General features: G+C 45.3%; 1 protein-coding gene across 1 annotated transcript in view; it reads left to right on the top strand.

Moving 5' to 3' along the window:
• CASZ1 (castor zinc finger 1) overlaps positions 1-20,421 on the top strand; it is a 45,626-nt gene that overhangs the window by 22,868 nt on the left and 2,337 nt on the right. The window contains 9 exon segments of the mRNA XM_009877737.1: positions 459-600; positions 1,817-1,880; positions 4,360-4,508; positions 7,891-8,013; positions 9,379-9,714; positions 10,574-10,772; positions 11,312-11,483; positions 14,255-14,403; positions 16,250-16,484. Of these exon segments, the coding sequence (XP_009876039.1) occupies positions 459-600; positions 1,817-1,880; positions 4,360-4,508; positions 7,891-8,013; positions 9,379-9,714; positions 10,574-10,772; positions 11,312-11,483; positions 14,255-14,403; positions 16,250-16,484 (1,569 nt within the window).

Here is a 20,421-nt window from a genome sequence, read left to right as displayed (position 1 = left end):
CGGCAACGCTGGGATTGGGGACGAGGAAGGGGGCTTGACTAGCAGTCGAAAGCTGCCACATTGCCTCAGCATTAACAGAGTCTTTAATAAACGCTTAAGAGGCAGCCCCGCAAATTAGTTATGACAGTTTGTGCAGAGAATCAGGTCTCCCCCACGCTCCTTCCGCCCTTCTCCTTTAAAGGGCCCATAGCCTGGACAACTTTGACATAATTTTGCAATAATTATCACTTGAAGAATTTCCACGCTGGAGTGGACGTCAGAACCCATCATGTCAGCTTGGCAATAAACGCTGACCAGCAAGCCCAGCACTTCCCTCCCCCCACACTTTTTCTTTGCTTTTTCCATTTATGCACCGGTGCTAGTGATTTAACTTACTTATTTGCCATTGTAACCTCATTTTAGACCTACATTTTTCATTTAATTTTTTTGCATTTAATTTCGGTGTCTTTCTTAAGCAGGGAATGGACAACCAGCAGCTCCCGGACGGTTCAATCCAGTGCAGGTGAAGCAGGAAGCTGTGGAGGCCATGGGATCGTCATCTGCCACCAGCCAGGACTCCTTGCAGGAGCACAGCCTGGACCTGAGCGTCAAGGATCACAGGTGAGAGAATTGCACAGGCAGGCACACTTAGTTCTGTCCAGCATGAAGCGCTGAGAAGTTTCTGTACCTGTAATATGAGAGGACAGAACATGTTGATGAAGGGCAGTTTCACAGTGGCCCAGTTGGATGCCCCCAGACTGGAGGCGGACAGGCTCTCGCTACTCCTCCTCAAGTGCGTGTCCTCCGGATGGTTTTTTCGGGCTCACAAGCACCTACTGACCCTTTGCCAAGAGCCTTAACCTCTTGCGCTCCCCCCTGCAAAATAGGCAAAGCTCCTTCTTTCACTTGGATACCCCTGTGGTTGTCATTAAAGCTGATTAAAGGCTGCTCTGGTGCCACGCTTGAGCACGCTTTGAGCAGGAGCATTTGCACTGAGGGAACGGGGCATTTGCATCAGGTCTAAGAGAGGCACCTTCCAGAGAAACTGGACCCACGAAACGACTGGATGTCAGGCAGCTGCTGGTCTGGGTCTGGCACGTGCTCATCTGTAGTCACAGTGTTGAAGCTGCACCTGCCTCAGAGCGTGTGTCCCACTTGTCCGGAGTCTCTGCTGAGAACAGGAGCATTTGGGGATTGTCCTGTGTGGAAAAACCACAGAGGAACTGATCCTGGAGGCAAGCGAGCCCGCTCCACTTTGACCTTTGTGTATGTTCCTTTCTGCACTGTATTTAAATGTGGGACCCCAGCACTCGTATTTTACTACAGCTGCTGCCGATGCGTGTGAAGGACAGAATCGTAGAATCATTAAGGTTGGAAAAGACCTCTGAGATCATCAAGTGCAAGGCTGCCTTCCAGCGTGCTCAGCTGTGCCCGCGGGGGTTGCTGCCTCTGCTGCCGAGCGGGGGCTGCGTGTTTGCAAAATCCCCCGGGTTTTGTGGTGTGTTGCTGAAAGTTCTAACGGGACGAAGGAGTAAAAAGACGGGGTGGTTGTGAGTCAGATGATAAAAAAAGCATGGTGGTGTGGGCACTGGAGGAAGAGGTGTGGAGTGTTTAATAGCTGAAAGAACTAAATTCTGCAGACTTGGGACCCTCTCTCTCTCCATCTTGGCTCTCACAAGTAAATGAGTTTGGCCTGCCCAAGGGAGGGTGGGCATCATTCTCCTCCTCCGGATGCGGCAGGTGAGGAGTGAGGCAGCTTGAAGGGAGAAGGATTAATCTCAGTGCTCGCAGTCCCTGTGCACATCTTAACTAAACCCTGTTGGTTTGTGTGTTCCAGTAATGAATCAAATGGCCACACAGTCTCAGCAAATTCATCTCTTTTATCCTCGCTTATGAATAAGGTAAGAGCCATCCATCAAACGCCTTTCATTCCCCCCACCAAGAGAAATTAAAGCTGCGATGGCAGGGAGGGGGGGCAGAGATGCGTTTGTTTTTTAATGTTTTGCCTCTAATAAGATGAGTTTGTACCATTTAAATTTTGAGACCATTTTTCATCGGGTATAATTTCAGAGCCACTGCTTACGAATTAATTTAATGAACTGGCTGAAGAAATATATTGCAGCCTCTGACACCTTTTTTTTTTCATCATTTCTAGACAGAGGAGGGCTCCAAAAGATATTTTTTTTTCATTTTTATTTCCAGAACCTTGCAACTTCTCTCTCGCTCTCTTTTTATAGTTGCTCATTTTGTTTATTTGCTTAAAAACGTTTTCTTTCATTGGGGGAGGAGAATCATTTGTTTTTATGAAAGAGAAGAAAAAAATTAGACGTTTTGAGGCAAAATCATCAATTTCTGTCTTTCTGGTGTGAGTAATGGTGTCCAACAGAGCCCCCTTTACCATGGTCTAGAATATTTATTTTAGATAATGCACGGTTTCTTTTTCCTTACTTTTTCCTTAAATTATACATCATCTCCAATATATATTTCCCTTTCACATGATAAATTCTACTGTACCAAGATTAATTTTGCTGTTGTATACAACTGCAGCAGAGATCAGGGCAGCCTTTGAGCCACGCTTTAGTATTCTGCTGTGGGAGAGGTTTTACAGGCATTACTATTGCCCTTGGCTCTGGGCGTTACGGGCATCAAGGCCATATAACCCCCGAGAGAGGGCAAAGTGACTTTGCCTTGTAATCTCTCGCCTCCTTTCTCTCTTATTTCATCGCTTGTTTTTCTCTGTGTTGTTTAATTTCTGCGATTATCCTTATGCCACTCTTCTCCTCCACTGGCTCTCCTTGACACTGGGTTTTTGATGTTTCCTTTTAAACTTAATTTCTTACTCGTTCCTGGGTATTGTGCCTTCAGCGATTTCCAAACATGCAAAGTGTTTCTCTAGTGAGTAAATCAATTTAGTAAGTCTACTGTCAGGGGTCTTGAGTCGTTCTGAAGGCTCCAGCTCAGGGAAATTCTGGTTCAGTAGAAACTTCACTTGAAAAGCTCCAGGAGAATGTGAGATTTAAGCATATGCTTAGAAATAAGCATTTGTTTGTGTGCAGCCCTGCATAAGAACCTTTAGGTTGTCCAAAATTAAGTGTAACACAGGTTCTTCAGCAAGGAGACGAGCCCACTGGTTTGAAGGAGCCTGTTGCAAGACGAAGGATCGCAGAATCGAGCTCGGCGTGCTCAGGAGCACATCACGCTTGCTTCCTCCTCTTGCCGCACGCACATTTCTGCTCACGGGGCGATCCTTCATTATTTGCCAAGGAAAAAGAACTGTTTGCAGCAACTGAATGCCCAGCGAACACCAATGGAAAAAGACGACCTGAATTTCTGACTCCAGCCATAAAGAGCTGCAGTCTCCACATAGCAGCAGGGGCTTTACCTTCAGGGGGCATTAAGAGAGCCTCAAATAGCCAGGGTTCCTGTAGCGTATTGCAGTTTGTTTAGGGGGCTGTCAGGCTTAATTAACTGATATTTATAAAGGGCTTTGAGATCCTCAAGTGAGTGGAGTTTGTAATGCAAGTATTGGGCCCAATCCTCCATTTCAGTCATGCTGTGAAATTCACTGTTACTGCAAATAACTGAGCATACAACAAAGCAATAAAGGGTCTGGGAAATTGTGTTTTTTCTGAAAAAAAAAAAAAAATTCTCTTTGAGCATTCTTGAGTAACAACTTCTTTTTATCCTGCACATCATACACCTGGACCTCTAAACCTTCCCTACCTAGAATGTATTTGAAGCCTTTCACACAATGCAAATTGTGAGTCCAAGTCCTGCTTTGTAGAGGAAAGGCCATTTAGCACAGAAAGTGACATAATTTCTTTATTGACCTTAGTAAGAATGGAACTTAAGGAAGTGGAGCCAGAATTTTTCCCCAATTGAATGAGATTCCCCTCCTCCCACCCTCAAACGTGCCTGGCAGTCACTTTAAATCACAACTGAGTGGGATAAGATGATCCTGAATAAACGAGAGCTTGCCAGTTCCATCTCTAGCTCTGGACTAAGAGACCAGCATTTTGTAGGAGCTACATAGAGCTGTTACTGTTTAAGCCTGCACACCTTTTCCACGCTGAAATAGGGCACGTCCCTCTTCACCTCCATCTCCACATGTATAAAAGATAGACACGATGCTTCGTTACTTTTCACAAAAGACACAAATATTAGACAGGCACCTGAGTACTTTGTGATATCTGGGTGGAGGACGCAGAGGAGCGAGGTGTTAGGAAGTTTTGCTGATGCAGTTGGGGCAGCCTCCGCAGACTTCTTGTCTTCTCTCTTACTCTTTGAAGAGTTTTTGTGGGATGGTCCTGAGGGTGTCCGCTCTGGCAATGTTCACAGCCGTGTGCTGAGCTTGATGCAGTGTCTGTGTTCTTGTTCCAGATGTCCAAGACCAGTGCCAGCCTTGGCATTTTTTCAGAAGGAGATGACAGCCAGGCTGGGGCTGGAGAGCCAACGCAATACTTGGGCAAGGCAGTGAAGGCGCTTGTCCAGGAGAAGCTCTCTGAGCCGTGGAAGATGTACCTGCGCCGGTAAGGACCGCGTGGAACTGGGAATAGAGGAAAGGGAAAATGACTTCCTTTGCTAAGTGTCTGACTTATTAGTTCACACTTGAACGCAGAGGTCTCTTGAATTTAAAGGCCTAATTCTGTGATACGCCGATCACCTGCTGGAATACGTTTACTCGTCAGTCCCAGGTATCTGCAGTAGGTCTTAATGTCCTGTAAGAAGTATCTGTATGCGCAGAATGATTTTGCAAAGGGATCTTGAGAACCAGCTACAGGCACTGATCTTCATGTAGTACCATTAGCCTGGACGTCACCTTTGGCTCCTCTTTATGTCCCCAGTCTGCAGGACCAGAGGACCCACTGGCGCTTGCTCTTAGCGCTGAACTGCTTCGACTGGGTTTGATCATTACACACAGATCAGGGAGGCCTTAATGCTTGCTGTGGCATTTCCTCTGCTCCTAGCAGTAGGCCAGTGAAACAAAATAGGGAGGAGAAGGGTATGGCAACCGGGACGGTTGCTGCTGGTTTTGTTGTAGACCAGAAGGCTTGAAAGGAAAATGGAACAGATACAAAACTCACCCACACACAGGCACATGCACATACATGCCCGGACAGACACGTGCTTTGAGCATACGCAGATACACCCAGGCAGACACATACGGGTTTGTGCGCTGACACAGTTAGTTGCCTACAAATGCTTGTGGACACTTCGTAAATCACAGCCTTTCATGGAGAAGACTAGAAAGTCTTCTAGTCCATCTGCCCCGGCCAGTGTGCGATCTTCCCTGCAGTCCATTTGCGTTTTGTCCAGCCTAGATGTAATTATACCAAGCAGCGTGGCTATTTTCTTGTCTCTGGGAGCACTATTCTCCCACCTAATATGTTTCACTGTCATGATCTTTTTTTCATGGTATGCTGCCTGAATTTTCCTATTTTCTAATTTTGTTGCAGTTCTCCTGGTTATATATCCCCTTGAACAGCAGCAGAAAATTCCTCTCCACAATTGGAGTTCACCCCCTTCAGATAGTCACAGACTTTTAGCATGCTATTGAACCAGGCTTATTTACTTCCTTTAATCTGACTTTGTAAATTAGTCCCTTCAGCCTGCCGATCGTGTTGCTGGTGCTGTTCCCTGAGCGGGCGCAGAGTTGGGCTGCCGCTGCCATACCGCCACACGAGATGTAACAAGCTTTCTGCCCCCACATCTGCAGCTCACAATTGTGCCACCCTGCCTGCACCATGTATACTTGTCCCATCCACTGTCAGACAGGGTTGTTTGTAATGTTGCTCTCGTGAGTCCCCTATATATAAAAATACGCCCCCCGGCTGTATTAGCCGCGTGCTTCCAGAGACAGCTCTGGTGTTCTGAACCCTCTTCCTTGCCTTGCCTTTGCCCCTCTCTGTTATTTTTCTCCTCTTGCACTGGTGTTGCCAACTCCTCCCAGTTTAGCGTCTTCTGTGAATTTCATTAACACGCTGTTTACTCCTTCTCCTGGATTACTAATGAAGATGTTAAATAAGCTCAGACCTCACCAAAGTCATCCTTGCAGCATTCACAAGATACCTCCTCCCAGCTCAATATGTTGCTGTTTGTCATGAGCTTTTGTTTACAGTCCTTCAGCCAGTTTTGTCCATGAGGTAGCATTCAAATGCAGGCCAATTTGAATTAATTCTAAGCATATATGAGACTGTATCAAAATGCTTTACTAAAATCCAAATATATTGCATCCCTTCACCCACTAATTTTGTAATTCTATCAAAAAAAGCAATTAAATTTGTCTGGCAAGATTTATTCTTTATAATCCTGATGCTGTTTATTGCTCATGGTTCCTTTATCCTCTAGATGTTTAATGATTTTCTCCTCCCTCTTAATATTTGTTCCATTACTTTACTGGAAGGAGAAGTTAAGACTAGAGGTATGATAATTGCGAAAGATCACTTGTCTGTCTTTTTCACTGAAAGAACAATACCTAGATTTTAAAAAAAAATTGCCAATTTCATAGTGGCTCCCTCTTCTCTGTGGCTTAACAAATAGCAAATAGTAATGCAATCAGTTTGTGAGTTAATTTCCGTTGCTCTTCAGGACATACATCATCCAGACTGTGGCTGATTTGTGCATATTTATGTTTTCCAACCAGTCCCTTTATCATCTCTTCTAGAAAGTCTTCATTTTATCCCTAATTGTCTGCTTTGTCTTTAGTTTCCCTTTCCAAAGCAGACATTTTTGACTCATCACCTCCCATTTTTATTGGCCCTTCTTTCTAACTACAAAACCTCCTGTCCCCGATAAACAACCCCTTGAGCTTGCAGGAACTTGGGCTCTTACCTCTTACCTTTACTTTCCTTCATCTTCTCCCTGCGAGCATTAACTGACTGCATGTATTTTATATCCACTGACCTTCCTTCTCCAGTACAAGTTTTGTGTTGATTTTTTTTTTTTCTTTTTCCTTTACCCTCAAACTGTTACGAGGTCCCTCCTGGGACTGCACAGGCTGCTGCTTGTTTCTTGCTTTCCTGCTCATCAGAGCGACTGCAGTTTGTTGTATCTTAATTATGCAAGATTCCCCTGTTAAGTTTCAAATCCTTCCTGCCAGTGTTTTTCACCTGATTTCTAGATTCCCTGTGATTCTGGACTTCCCTGAAATCACACGTATTTGTGCTACTAAGCCTGGAGAATCTCAGCTGTGGGTGAACAGTGAAACCATGCTTAGCTGGTTTTGCTCTCTTGATCATTGCATCCAAGATGACAAAAAGTGTAACTTAGACAATGGCTTTTGCTCTCCTTTTTTTTGCAGCGTTTTTTCTTTTGTACTTCAGAGATTGTGCTTTTCAGTATTTATGCATACCAGGCTGTAATTGCTATATAGGCGATACTTTGTCTCTCCCATCTATGTGATACTATGTTGTTTCAAAACAGGGGCTGGTGGATTCTGGGTCTAAATTTCCTTGAACCACTGTCATTTCTTCCATTTTGCTACTCCTGGAAAATTGAAAAAGAAAGAAAGAAAGAAAAAGACCTGTAATGTTTCAACAGTGTCCTTTTGGTGTGGATCGCTTTTAATTTATTGACCTTTGATTGTTCCTCAGTCTTGACTTTCCTGCATAGCTGCTCAAGAGCACTAATGATTTTCATCTTCTATTTCAGAGCAGTTCTCTATTTCGCTCCCACTAAAAGTGGATGGGAGTTTCTTGGTCAAGTTCAATTGGAGAGCAATTACTTTCTTGTTCTGCATGTTCAGAGCTATGTAAAAGCCAGTAATCAAGCAGCAATACCAGCAGTGCTGTTTGTGCAGCAGGGACAGGGACATCAGAAAACTCAATGGTGTTAGAGTTGAAATACCAAGAAAATACGCCTTGGAACCCTTTGGGGCCTTCCGTAAGATGCCTGCTTGTCTGCTTTGGCCAGGTTTGGTACCAAGGACTTCTGCGACGCGCAGTGCGACTTTCTCCATAAGGTGCATTTCCATTGCGTGGTGGAGGAGTGCGGTGCCCTCTTCAGCACCCTGGATGGAGCCATCAAGCACGCCAAGTAAGTAGGAGAGAGCGAGTCTTAGGAAACCTTGAGAAAATTCCGCAGCTTGCACACGGTAGGACGAGAGCAACACATTACCGAGGGACGGTATTCGAGAGCAGCAATGTGGGCAGTCGTGGGGGCAGCAATTTGGGCATCCACATGCTTTCTGTGTAAATGTGCTGAGCTAAAAACTTGGCAGGACTTTAGTTTTGTTTGACAATAAATGCACTCAAATCGTGAAAAAGTGTGGGCAAGGCTGAGAATTGGACATTGATGTTTTTTTCACAGCCTGTCTGACAGACAGTGTGTTCACGGAGACCTGTGTTTCTCACAGCACACAAATACATCATACAAAGAAATAAGAAAATGTGAGAGGGAAAGGATCCCATAAACCCGGACGTTGTCACTGGAGACAGACTCTTTGTGGACAGCTCCCCATCACTGCACTGCAGAAAGCACTTCATTGTTCTTTGTCTTGTCACAACAAATCTCTTTTAACAAGTTTTCCCTAGCCCTTAGTTCATATGGTTTAGCTTAAGACATTCACATCATGTGGATAAGGATCTTGATACGAAGCAGCCAAACTGTCCAGCCCAACAGCAACCGCTTTCTCACATTGCTGTGATCTCACATTGTAAACCCTTTGTCATTTCATGTTATTTTGGAAAGTAGCAGACACCCCAGAGCTTGGTAACCAGAACTGTAGGTTAGTTAATATATTACAGAGGCTGTACAGCACGGTCAGAACTCTAGATGACTCTTGGGTGAAGAATTAATTTAAGGTATGCTCCCACTGTTCCACTGAGGTGACTTGCAAAGGGTGGGATATTGGAAATTTTTCCTGTTGCAGATTTCTAAAGAGCATAATCTGCAGTTCAGAACCGCACCAAGTTCCTTTTAAAGGCAATGGAAGATTTACCTGAGTAAAGAATGAATAAGGCCTTCAGCAGCTGGCGACATGACTGGTTCTGAAAGGGTTTAAAGAGAAAATTTTAAGACCAAAATGTCTGTTACCCCAGTTGGTCTCTGCTGTTGGATAGTTCCCTGTGGCTCACTGCAACAATTGGCTCCTCACAGCAGCCAGGGAAGCTGCACCTTACAGGCATCCTGAGCTTACTCTGCAGCGGTTCTTGCATCTCTCTGATTTCAACATATTTCTGCACCCTTCTGTCTCTGCGCCTCTTGCTGTACCCCCTTCACTTCACAGACAGTCTAGAAGGCCCCTGAATCTTTCCACAGAGTTTGCAGAGCCCATTTTAGGATTTAGCCTCTGCTAATCTTACTTTTTTTGCAGACTCCTGCCATGTTTTTGTTGGTGTTTCATCAAGTTATATGCAATGGTCAAGACTTTTTGCCTGAATTACACTGTCTCCTTTTTAGTTTTCACTTCCGAACCGAGGGTGGAACAGTGAAAAGTAACTCAGAGTCTCCCTTCTCAACTACTACTGAGAATAAGGCTTCACTGGCTCCTTCATCACCATCTGGTACAGCCGTCACCATGGCAAGTGCTTCTGCCCTCGACGTGCCCACTCCCAGTCCAGCTGCCGTGCCCTCTGCTCCCACACTGCTCACTTGGAACCAGCTGACTTCAACCATACCCCAGATGCCTCAGATCCCAGCATCAGTGCCTAACCTGGCAACTTCACCCTTGGCAACGACTTCTCTGGAGAACGCCAAGCCTCAGGTCAAACCCGGATTCCTGCAGTTCCAGGAGAAGTAAGTTGTAGATGCTGCTGTCTCCTTATGTCCTCCCCACCCTTGCAGTCCCATGTTCACCTCAGTTATCCTAGGAAAAAAAAAGGACTTTTCTTTAGTATATCTAAGAGCCTCAGAGCCCTTTTAGGTACAAGTTTAGAGGAGCAATAAACTTCCTCTGGGATCAGGTTAGGCACTACAGCTTAGTTATTCAGGCTGGTGGAATTTCAGTCTCTGGGTCGTGTATTGACAGTCATTTCCCTGCTTTCAAAGACGTGTATTAATTCTGTTTCACATATCTGAGCAGGTATCATTGGGTACAGTGCGTTGGGATCCCAGAGATCAGTGTTCAGCTGTCTCCAATCTGACCTCTGTTTGTGCATCCAGAAATCCATGGAATGGGTGGGGGGAGTGAAGGACCAGAACCATTTAGCTGATCAAATAGGCCACTGCTGGTTTTGTCTAATCAGGGGAAGCCCTGGTGCCTTGCAGTGTGCTTGCCCAGGAGTTTCATTTCAGTTACACAAAATTGAGACTGGAGAAACTATCTGAATCCATAGAGGTAAGTATAGACAGAAAGGGAGAAACGGCATCTATCCAGATCTCGAGAGAGCTTTGCATTGTGTGGCCCTCAAAGACCACAGAACCCACCCTGCATTGCTGTATTTTAATAATCTTAATCAAGAAAATGCACTACCTTGGTGGAATTGCAGCAGCATTGCCAGCATCAGTTTTACTAAAGAGGAAGGTGGCTATGGGAAATCTCTAGGCCATGTCTGGAACAGAGGCTTCAGCTGGGCTCCCCTTGAATTAAATTTTGTCAAAGAAACAAACATGTGAAAGGAGTGAAGGTGATGATTGGGTTTTGGCTGTCTTCCAGTGATCCCTGCCTGGCAACGGACTGCAAGTACGCCAACAAGTTCCACTTCCACTGTCTTTTTGGGAACTGCAAGTATGTGTGCAAAACCTCTGGCAAAGCAGAATCCCACTGCCTGGACCACATCAACCCCAACAATAATTTGGTGAATGTGCGAGACCAGTTTGCTTACTATTCGCTGCAGTGTCTCTGTCCGAACCAGGTAAGAGCGATTCAAAAGCAGTGTCCTAGCTCGAGGATGTGTGCGGGAGAAGAAGAACAAGAAAGAGCAAGTTATGCATAAGAAGCGAGACTGAGTGTTTAACTCCTGGTCTAACCACAGAACCACGGAACAGTCTTAATGACATGGTGTAGCAAAACGTTCAGTTTCCATCAAATTGGAAATGGCAGAGCTTTTCTGTCTCTTCGACGTGCATGAAGCAGACAAGGCAACTGAATGACCTCAGAGACACAAGATGAAATAAAATAAAAATCTGTGGTGAATACCAGGGAAAAACATGAGTTAAGTTTGGGCTATTTCAGTGTAGATTACTGCAATACAGAATACATGACAGTGAGACAAAACACATGACAGGGAATAAGGTTGCAGTGCAGCTCGTGGAAGATAAAATGGATGTGATCTAGAGAATCAGTTCAGGCCTCCCTCTGCCTGTGCCTTGGAGGGACAGGATTAGTAGCAGCAGATGAGAGTGCATTTGGTTTAGATGTGGTTAAAGCAACCTGCCTCTTTGCTCTCTCTAGCACTGTGAATTCAGGATGCGGGGGCACTACCACTGTCTTCGTCCTGGCTGCTACTTTGTCACTAACATCACCACCAAGCTGCCCTGGCATGTGAAAAAACATGAGAAGGCAGAGAGAAGGGCAGCCAATGGCTTCAAGTATTTCACCAAGCGAGAAGAGTGTGGCAGACTAGGTGAGTTTTCTTCTCTTTCCTCCACCACCTTCCTCATGTGGTCTGTCCCATGGTCAGGATAAGAATGCCATGAGTTGGAGCCTGTGAGATGTGTTTGGTCATTAAATCACTAAACAAGAAGTGATTCCAGACAGAAAAAAGTTCCTGATATGACTGAGTTGAAGCATGTTTTCACAAAAAGACCCAGTTAAATGGATAGAAACTGTAATATAGACGATTATATATATATATGTCTGGAGATCCAGTTTCGCCTTTGTTTTACCTTTTTATCTAACTGTCAAGACCTTTTCTTGTTTATTTTTGTACTTTATAGTTTTGGGGTTCTACTGCTTGTGTTGGGTGGAGTTTAAGGATGCTCTTAGGAGCTAAAAAAAAAAGCATAGGGGAAATGCCAGTTCTGAGAAGTGTCTTGTGTGAATGTCTTCCTGTGTCAAGGAAGTTGCTGCCTTGCCTGGTTCCAAGCAGCTTCAAATGAAACTGCTTTTTCTTAGCTAGAGGGTAAATAACTGGAGATAGAGGTGTGGAGAAGAGCGTTCAATAAACTACTCCCTTCTCCCCCGAAACTGTTCTCCACAGCCAGTCGCGAGCAGCAGGAGCGCAGCACTGCGTCTGCGCCAGCCTCCCGGCAGAGCTCGGCTGAAGGAAACACCTGGGACGTGGCGCAGCCTCTCGCTGTGGCTTGCCCACTTGCCAAACCCATTAGCAGCACTGCAGTAGTTATTAAATCTAAGTGCCTCGAGTGTAAAGCTGGTAAAACAAAGGCACAACAACAGAAAGTAGAGTGCATTCCCAGGGAGGTTTCTAGAGCTGAAATCCAGGGCTCTGAACTGGGGGGAATCCCTACGATAGCTCCAGCAGCACTGAACTGCCTGAGATTCACTTCACCCTTCTGGTCATGTTTTGGCTTAACGGTATCAGAGATCTTGGATTAATGGTGGTATCACAGATCCTGTCGCTCCTGGTTGGAACAAAGAGTGAGCCAAAACGGGGTTCAGAAGAACACTTGTCCTCTCACATTTCAGGGAAGTAGCCACAATAACCAGAACCCAACTTGTATTTTCAGCTTTGAAAACATCTCGAATTATCTCCCAGTGGTACCTTGTTTGTGGTAACCAGGGTAATGACTGTCAACACGCCACAGCCAGGACTTACCTCGGTCTCATTTACACATGTCAGTAGATTGGGCAGTTGCTGTTATTTACTCGAGGTGTTTCAGGTGATAGCAAGAGCTAGACAAAGCAGGACAATGATATATGAGACCCAGCCTGCACGGATGCCCTGGCAACAGGCGAGCCTTCACCTGCCCTTTGCTGATAGTGTTTCAGTCCCGCCAGCACTGTTTGTTCTCCGTCCCAAAGAACAGCACAGCACGGAGAGGTGGGGCTGTGGGGGAGTGCGAGACCCAAACAAACATCAACTTGGCACGCACATCAAGCGCGATCTGCGCGCTAGAGATGGGCTGGGCGATCCAGGAGCTGTTTGGCAGCGAGGCACCTACAGACCGTGCCTGTGTCAGCAGCGTTTATTTTTGGGAGCGATGGGGTACACGCACCCAGCAGTGCGTGCACACACCTATAGCTGGGGCTTGCTGTGCAGTAAACATACATTTAGCCAGCACTTTGCATTTGCCTACGTGGCTACAGGCAGCGTGATGGGCTGGCGTAGCTGGATGTGTTTGTGTAGGTGTGCACGGTTATACCGACACAGAAACTTCTCTGTGAATCTCTGTGCTCTTTATGGTGCAGTATGTATATAGAGCAGATGCAGGAAGCACTGCCCTGCTTTAAGGGCTGTAAATGTTTCTGAACAAACACACGTGCCATTTTTTTATATGTATATTTATGCATGTATAAATGTATACATGGGTGTATGGGTGGGGAGGGAGAGAAATGACGATTATGTACATATATAAGTAATGGTGATAGATCGGTGAAGTAAAACTGAGCATGTCTGTAGGTCTGTACTTCTGCGTATAGCAGAGCACAGCCAAGGGATGATGAAGAACAGATAGAACCTGATTATTGACATAGCTCTGTTTTTATTTATCAGCTATAGAATGCAGCTGTTTAGGGTTGTCTGTTAATGAGATATAGAAACTCCTGACATGCATGGCACGCTCCATGAGGAGCAAAATGTGTCAAATGCTGTAGCCAGAATATACCGTATAAATTGCTTGTTGTTTAGTAGCTGCCCCTATGACACAACAAATTTGGAGTGGCACTAACCACTTCCTGGCTCATTTCTTATCTGACCAGAGAGCGTACACTGTCCAGAGCTAAAGCTTTTAAGAGAGTGCTTTTCTGAGAGCACAATTAAAAGAAAAAAGGAGAAAAAAACCTTTTCATTTGTAATCAAATTTTGAGTGTATATTTTTGGTTGTAACTTGTATGATACAGTTAAATGTCTTGGGTTTGTCCTCTTTGTAAAGAAAAAGGCACTAGCTAAGACTGGAGAGCATTAGGCACTTCTAGATGTAATGGTAATGTTCATTTCTTTACAACAAAATGAAGAGGGATGAGACTAGTCTGCAGCTCCTACTCACTTAGCTCTGCACACACTGTAATCCCCTCTTGCAGTTGCTCAGCAGGCAAGAAATGGTGGCTTTTCTTCGTTCAGGACTGTTCCTGAAGGACCCGTGGCCATCGATAATCTTCAATCCACCAGAAATCCATGTAGCAGCAGCTTTCTCACCTCTCCAGATCATCTTCCCTACATCCCCTTTCCCTCTTGGTACCTTTCATGTACTACATACAACGCTTTTGTCTGTGCAGGTTGCAAATACAACCAGGTGAACAGCCACTTCCACTGCATTCGAGAGGGCTGCCAGTTCTCCTTCCTGCTCAAGCACCAAATGACATCCCACGCCAGAAAGCACATGAGAAGGATGCTGGGGAAGAACTTTGATCGCGTTCCTACTCAGGTGAGTCACTGGTTTTTGAAGTTGTAGATCTGCATGTTGGTCCCTTTGGCTGCTTGCTGCAGGACTGCTTTAGTGCTGAGACACTTGTACCCAAACTCTTAAGGAGGTGTGTCTGCGCTGGGGGGTGCGACTGGGATATTGGAGTTCACCCGAGGTAGCTTTACCTGGCTGGACTCGTACAGTACAAGGAAAGATGATGAAGCACATCAAAGCATTGCTTAGTGTAAACAGCTTTTCCTTATGAATTATGGAGAAAAAAACAATTGAGAAGGATAACACTAAAATACTCATATTTACAACTTGCACTCCGTCTCTGCTCTCTCAATATACAGCAATTGGCTTATTAAAATTAAAGTGATTAGGATGTGGAAGAATTGAATGTGCTGGTTAAAGCAAACACTTCCTGTTGCACATAAAGAATTATTTCACTGCTTCCACCTAGGATGGGAGAACTACCAGTCACAAAATTTCTTTTCCCTTATTGATTTGGAGTTTGGAGCACTTATCCTCTCAGCAAGTAGCAGAGCAGAGCAGTTGTTTCTTTTCTAACGCATAACTGAGAGCAACTGGCAGATTAGGTTTCTCTGTTTCATTAATAAACTGAAGAGTTTCAGCTGCAGCACTGAGTGTCCTCCTGCTTATTCCTCTTCTATTTCTGACTTGCTTCAACTTCCATTGACTTGGGACATGGCACAAGCTGGCTTTATTTAAATGCCTGTGACTGACCTGACCCTAAGGACATCTTCTGGTATGTGAAAAACAAAAGGGGCCATCTGTAGAAGCAAGATGGGAACCCCCTTTCATTCCACAACATGGGAACGAGAGGTCTCTAGTAGTTATTAAGTACAGTTGATAAGTTAATTGTTAAAGTTTACTGGTGTTGGATTTAATGAGTTCAGAGATGCCAAGATGTTACTGTTGTGGTACCTTTTGTTCTTCACACAAAAAACTTAGGTACAAGAATCAAACTTCGGAGAGGTTTAACAAATAGATTTGTCATCACTACTAGTACATGCTGAGTCTAGCCCCAAGTATTCTAGCACACGCTGGGCAGAAAAAATTGCTAGTTTTGTTCCTTCTGTCTCCTTTCACTGGCAATCCTGTGTCACTGCAGCAATGGAGAAGTAGCACTCATGGCCTGAGCACTCCTGGGAGCACACAGTGCTAAGTCACTACTGCTGTGCTCAGCCCACGGAGCAGTCCAGCAAACCACGAGAAAAGGGTGAAACCACAACTCAGGGCACACAGCCGAGCTAACCAGATTGCTGTACTGCCGCTGCCTTGCTGCATTTACATGTGCTGCCTCCAGTTTGTGCCATGCCTTGGTGCTCAGTAGGCACTTCGTGGTGTCCTTGGATATACGTTGCTTCTGGGTACCTACCCAGAGTGGACCAGGCCAGGCCAGCAGCTGCGTGTGACACGGCGCATGCGTACGTCACTGGTTTCAGCCTGCGTGCCCCTGTTGCAGTGTCTCAGCACGCAGGCACTGCGTCGGTCACAGCAGTACTCACATTTCCAGTCTCTAAATGCACCAGGACCTACACAGTGAGGTAGTAACGCCAAGATTAACACCTCCTGGTTTTGAATGCATCAGGATAGTGGTGCCAAGATTAACACTCCCAGCCTCTGAGCGCTTCGCAGTTCACATACCAGCATACACGTGCCAAGGGCTCCCAGGGAAGGCAGGTTCGGGCTCCTAGCCACAGTGCCATGGCTTCCACTCACGAGCATGTTCCAGCTGCCCCTCCTGAACTGTGCCAGAGAGAAATAAACATGCAGACAGATGGTTTTGGTCTTGGCATCTCACTTTTGGTGTGAAAGTCCCCGTCCTGTTTTCTTGCTGCAGGTTATTGGCCACACTCCAAGAAATGAAAATCTCCCCCAGGTTGGCAGCATGGCACCCAGCCCAGCCTCATCAGGAACCCCAGCTTCCTTTCAGGGACCCCCAAGCATGATGGACACTGAAACAGATGAGTACATGGATTACACTGGCTGCAGCCCTGGGGGTATCTCCTCTGAATCTTCCAATATGGACCGCAGCTGCTCCAGCACTCCAGTGGGCAACGAAAGTACATCTGCAGGTAAGAGAAGGGGGAGGTGGGACGAAATGGATCATAGGTTGCCTGCTCTCTTGGGAGATAAATTCATGAGAGAGGCCAAAGGACAATTACACCTTAAGATATAAACTGTACCAGCTTCACAGTAGTGCCTCATACTAATCTAACTCCCTCCATCATTTCTGAGAAGAGACCCATCAAAATGTGCACCTCAAGCATCCAGGAACTAACAGGATTATCTTTTGTGTCCCCTGAAGAGAAAAAGTTGTGAGCCTCTTCTGTACTTGGCATTTCCCCTGATACCTTTTTATATTTCCTTGTGCAGCATCTGAAGTCAGGCACTCTCCTATATTGTTGAGGTATAGAAAAATAGCAAATATTACCAACACAGGGGAAAACAACCTACCACATCTTCAGAAAGCAACATATAAAACCAGCTCGCTGAGCTCCCTTCCTCATGCAAAAACCTCTTGATCCACTTGGTGCAGGGTTGCACAGATGAGAGCTCCGTCATCCCCTCTTTTTGGAAGTGAGTTTCTGCCGTTGTTTCCCCTTTACCAGGACAATGTGCTGCCATCTCCTGCTGCCCTCTATTGCAGTAGTCAGCTGTCTTTTATGACTTCTGTTATCGTCTGGTGGTGATCCAGGGATCTCTTAGCTGTCCTTCCCAGGGTTGTTACATTCTAGATAGGCTGACTCACCAAGTTTGCTTTAATTTCGTACAGGTTTTCCTAGTTTACTTTCCCACACCAGTTAGATGAAGGTATCACAGAGCACATGAAACCAGTATGTTGCACGTACACCGCTGGGTCATGGCAGGGGTTGCGCCATGACATTAAAGCCCCTCCAAAGGATTCTGGTGGGACAGAGGTTCCTGGCAGACTCTCCTATGTCCCTAAGCCATCTGGCCCAAGTCACACTTCCTAGGAAATGGCCTCCACTGCTGCCCAGGCAGCGAGCAACTCCAACCAACCCAAAATCCTAAGACCACCCTTACAGTGAGTAGTCAGTACAAGCATAATGAACAAGGACCAAACAAGCAGGAATTTCTGCGTGACAGCTTGTGGCTCTTCCCCCACGCCCCTAAAGCCACCTCACCTTCTGCAGAGACCACCCTCCTCTTCCTGATGCTTCTGTTTCTTCTTTGTTACAGTTCTGTTTCATACATTTGTGAATGTATTTTTTTTCCATTTTCATCATATTGCTTCTGCTCTTGGGTTCTCATTTCAGTTCTTTTTTTCTTTTTGTTTTGTTGTTTTGGTTTGGTTTTTTGTTTGTTTTTTTTTTTCCTTTTTTTTTTTCTGCTTTTTTTCTCTCCACATTCTCCAGGCTGCCTGGTTCCTTCTACTGCTGCTGCCGATGATGCCACCCACAATGCACCACAACCTCAGCCACCATCTCTGCCTCCATCTTTCTCACAAGCCCTGCTTAGGTCTCCCCTTCCCACCCTCCCCTATCTTTTCTCTCCATCTTGTCTCTCATACTCTCTGCTCAGTGCCACTCTTGGATCCAGCAGAGGCATTGTCATGCCTGCCGCCAGCACCACTGGGTTTTCGCCCATCATTGCCACTCCAACTCCAGTAAAAAGTGACGTTCCCTTAGTTCAGGATGCAGCAGGTAACACTTCTTTGCTTTCTCTCTTAGTGTCCTGTGCCCATCTCCTTCCCCACTCACCCTGCCCACATTTTTTTTCTCTGCACCTCTGGGTCAGCACAATAAGCCTACGTCACTCAGGGTCTTAACTTTATCCAGGGGCTCGGCCGTGCCTGCTCTTTTTGTCTGTTGACTCCTTAACCACAGCTAAGAAGGGTAACCAAGCAAATCACAGAGACACCCGAGACCAATTTACACCAATGCCAAGCTATGAGAAAAAAATCTAACAAAATGCACGGTTTAAATGCACTTTCAGCCTCTTGGTAACAGCAGGGTGGCCACAGAGCAAATTTTTGCTCCTGTAGCATTAAGGGGACTTGGAATTCTTGTTTAGATCTTCCAGGCCACCCAACCCAGTGCCTACCGTAGTCTGCTGCACACGTCTCAGCAGGTAAATGTCTGACAAGGTACCCAGTTCCTGTACTTTTATCGCTCTTGTAAGCTTCACTGCTTCTGATTTGTATACGAAGCCATAAAATTCAGGGCTGCTTTCCCCCACACAAGTACCAGAGTGAAGTACAGTCAGTGTCACTGTGATGACATCATCAGACGGCTCAGGCTGTTTCTCATACTCCCTGTTATTTATATCGGCTCTTAACAGCTGCAGAAAATACATCTAGATTTTTGGTTTTAAGCTGCCATGTTTCCCATGTGTGACTAAGATCAGAGATGTCTCAGGCTGGGGATTCTCATTCCAGCTGGGAATGTTTTTTAGGGTGTGTCTCAATTTTGGCTTCTTTTCCCAAGTCTCAGCTCTTTTCTAGTTAATTAAGGGCATACTTGTGCTTCAAGTTCACACTTAAGAGGATTCTGGCAGCCTACAGATGTCCCAGGCATTCTTCCTGCCAGTTTTAGTAATGCACAAATCCAAGGTAAATGGTTGGGAGTATGGCTGGAGAACTACCTCCACTTGGAAGTTCACAGGTTTTTCTCATGGGATTTGGCAGGAGAATGTGATTCTTGCCCTGTCTGGAGGAGTGTGTTACAATGAACAAAATTCACAAGAAACCAAATTTTTGTCTTTTTTTTTTTTTAAAAAAAACACCCTGATTTGCATGAAACATAAACATCTTAACCTTGTGCTGTGCTTTTTCTCTAATTATATGTTTTAAAGTTTATTTTCTTTTCACCTGTCTATAGTTCTGCGAATGTTCACATTATTAGTAGTAGTTGAAAAGACAAGTTTATGGCATGCACCTACCACTGAGGTTTGCTTGGGATTACATCTGCTGAGGATTGTAATCTCCAGCTGGGTGCTAGGGACCAAGCGTTGTCTAGCGGCTGAAGGAGGAGAGTACCAGGTTATCATCTCTCTTTTTCATGCCCTCGCTCTGAAGCTTTGCCTGTATGAGAAAACAGAACTGGTTTAACTAAAGTTTGAAGCACATCTCTTTGAACTGTTGTAAAAGCTGGGCAGATACATTCAGTTTAAAGGTAGCAAAATTTAAATTCAGCTGATTTCCCAGATTTCCCATCCAGAGTCTTTTCCCTAAGCTGATTTATCCCATATTCCTGTCTGAAGGCAGACAAGAGCAGCATTCATACTAATGATAAAAGACTTAATGGTGTGGTTGTAATTTTTTTTTTTAGAAGGAGTTGATCTGGATAGCAGCAATCTGTCCAGGCAACGATGCACTTAGACTAGCTGCCTGCAAGCAGAGAACTAGATTTTACAATACCAGATGTTTAAGAGGGGAAGCAGAGAGTTAATTGGTCACAGATTCTATAGCTAAGAGCTTGCTAATTTAAAATCTGCAGTGACAGAAAGTTACTCTTTCACTGGTAACTGGTTAAATTAGCCTCAACTTGCAGTGTCCACCAGCTACATGTCGCTAAGACGGTCTCGCCATGGCTGCCCCAAGCCAGCATCCTTATTTGCAGCCTGAGCTAAAGTGCCGTGTAACCAACGGGTGTGGAAAAATCTTTTGTTCTCTGCCTCCTTTGCTTATCCTGCAAATTGTATGGCCCGGCCAGGCGAGCAGCGTGGGAGATGAGGTTGCTGCTGCCACTTCCATTGACTTGTAATTCAGTACAGTGCCAGTTTCACTTTTGGAGGTTTCCTTCAGTGATCGCCACCGTCTCTTAAAGGGTTGTCATTGAAAGGGCCAGATATGGCAAAAATAGCATTCATCACTTTTAATACCTGCTTATCCGCCAGAAAAAAAAAGATAGTTCTACAACAGTCAAGCAGATGACTGTTTCTTCAGTCTCCTAGACAAGGATGCAAGCTGCTCTGGAGTCTCAGGCCCCAGGCACTGCATGTCACAAATCATGCCTCTTTTTAAGAGGATGGCAGTTTCAGCATGAA

The sequence above is a fragment of the Apaloderma vittatum genome, unplaced genomic scaffold (assembly GCF_000703405.1).
Source record: "Apaloderma vittatum isolate BGI_N311 unplaced genomic scaffold, ASM70340v1 scaffold22061, whole genome shotgun sequence".
NCBI lineage: Eukaryota > Metazoa > Chordata > Aves > Trogoniformes > Trogonidae > Apaloderma > Apaloderma vittatum.
Note: the sequence above shows the minus strand (reverse complement) of the source record. Positions and strands in the feature narration are given on the sequence as shown.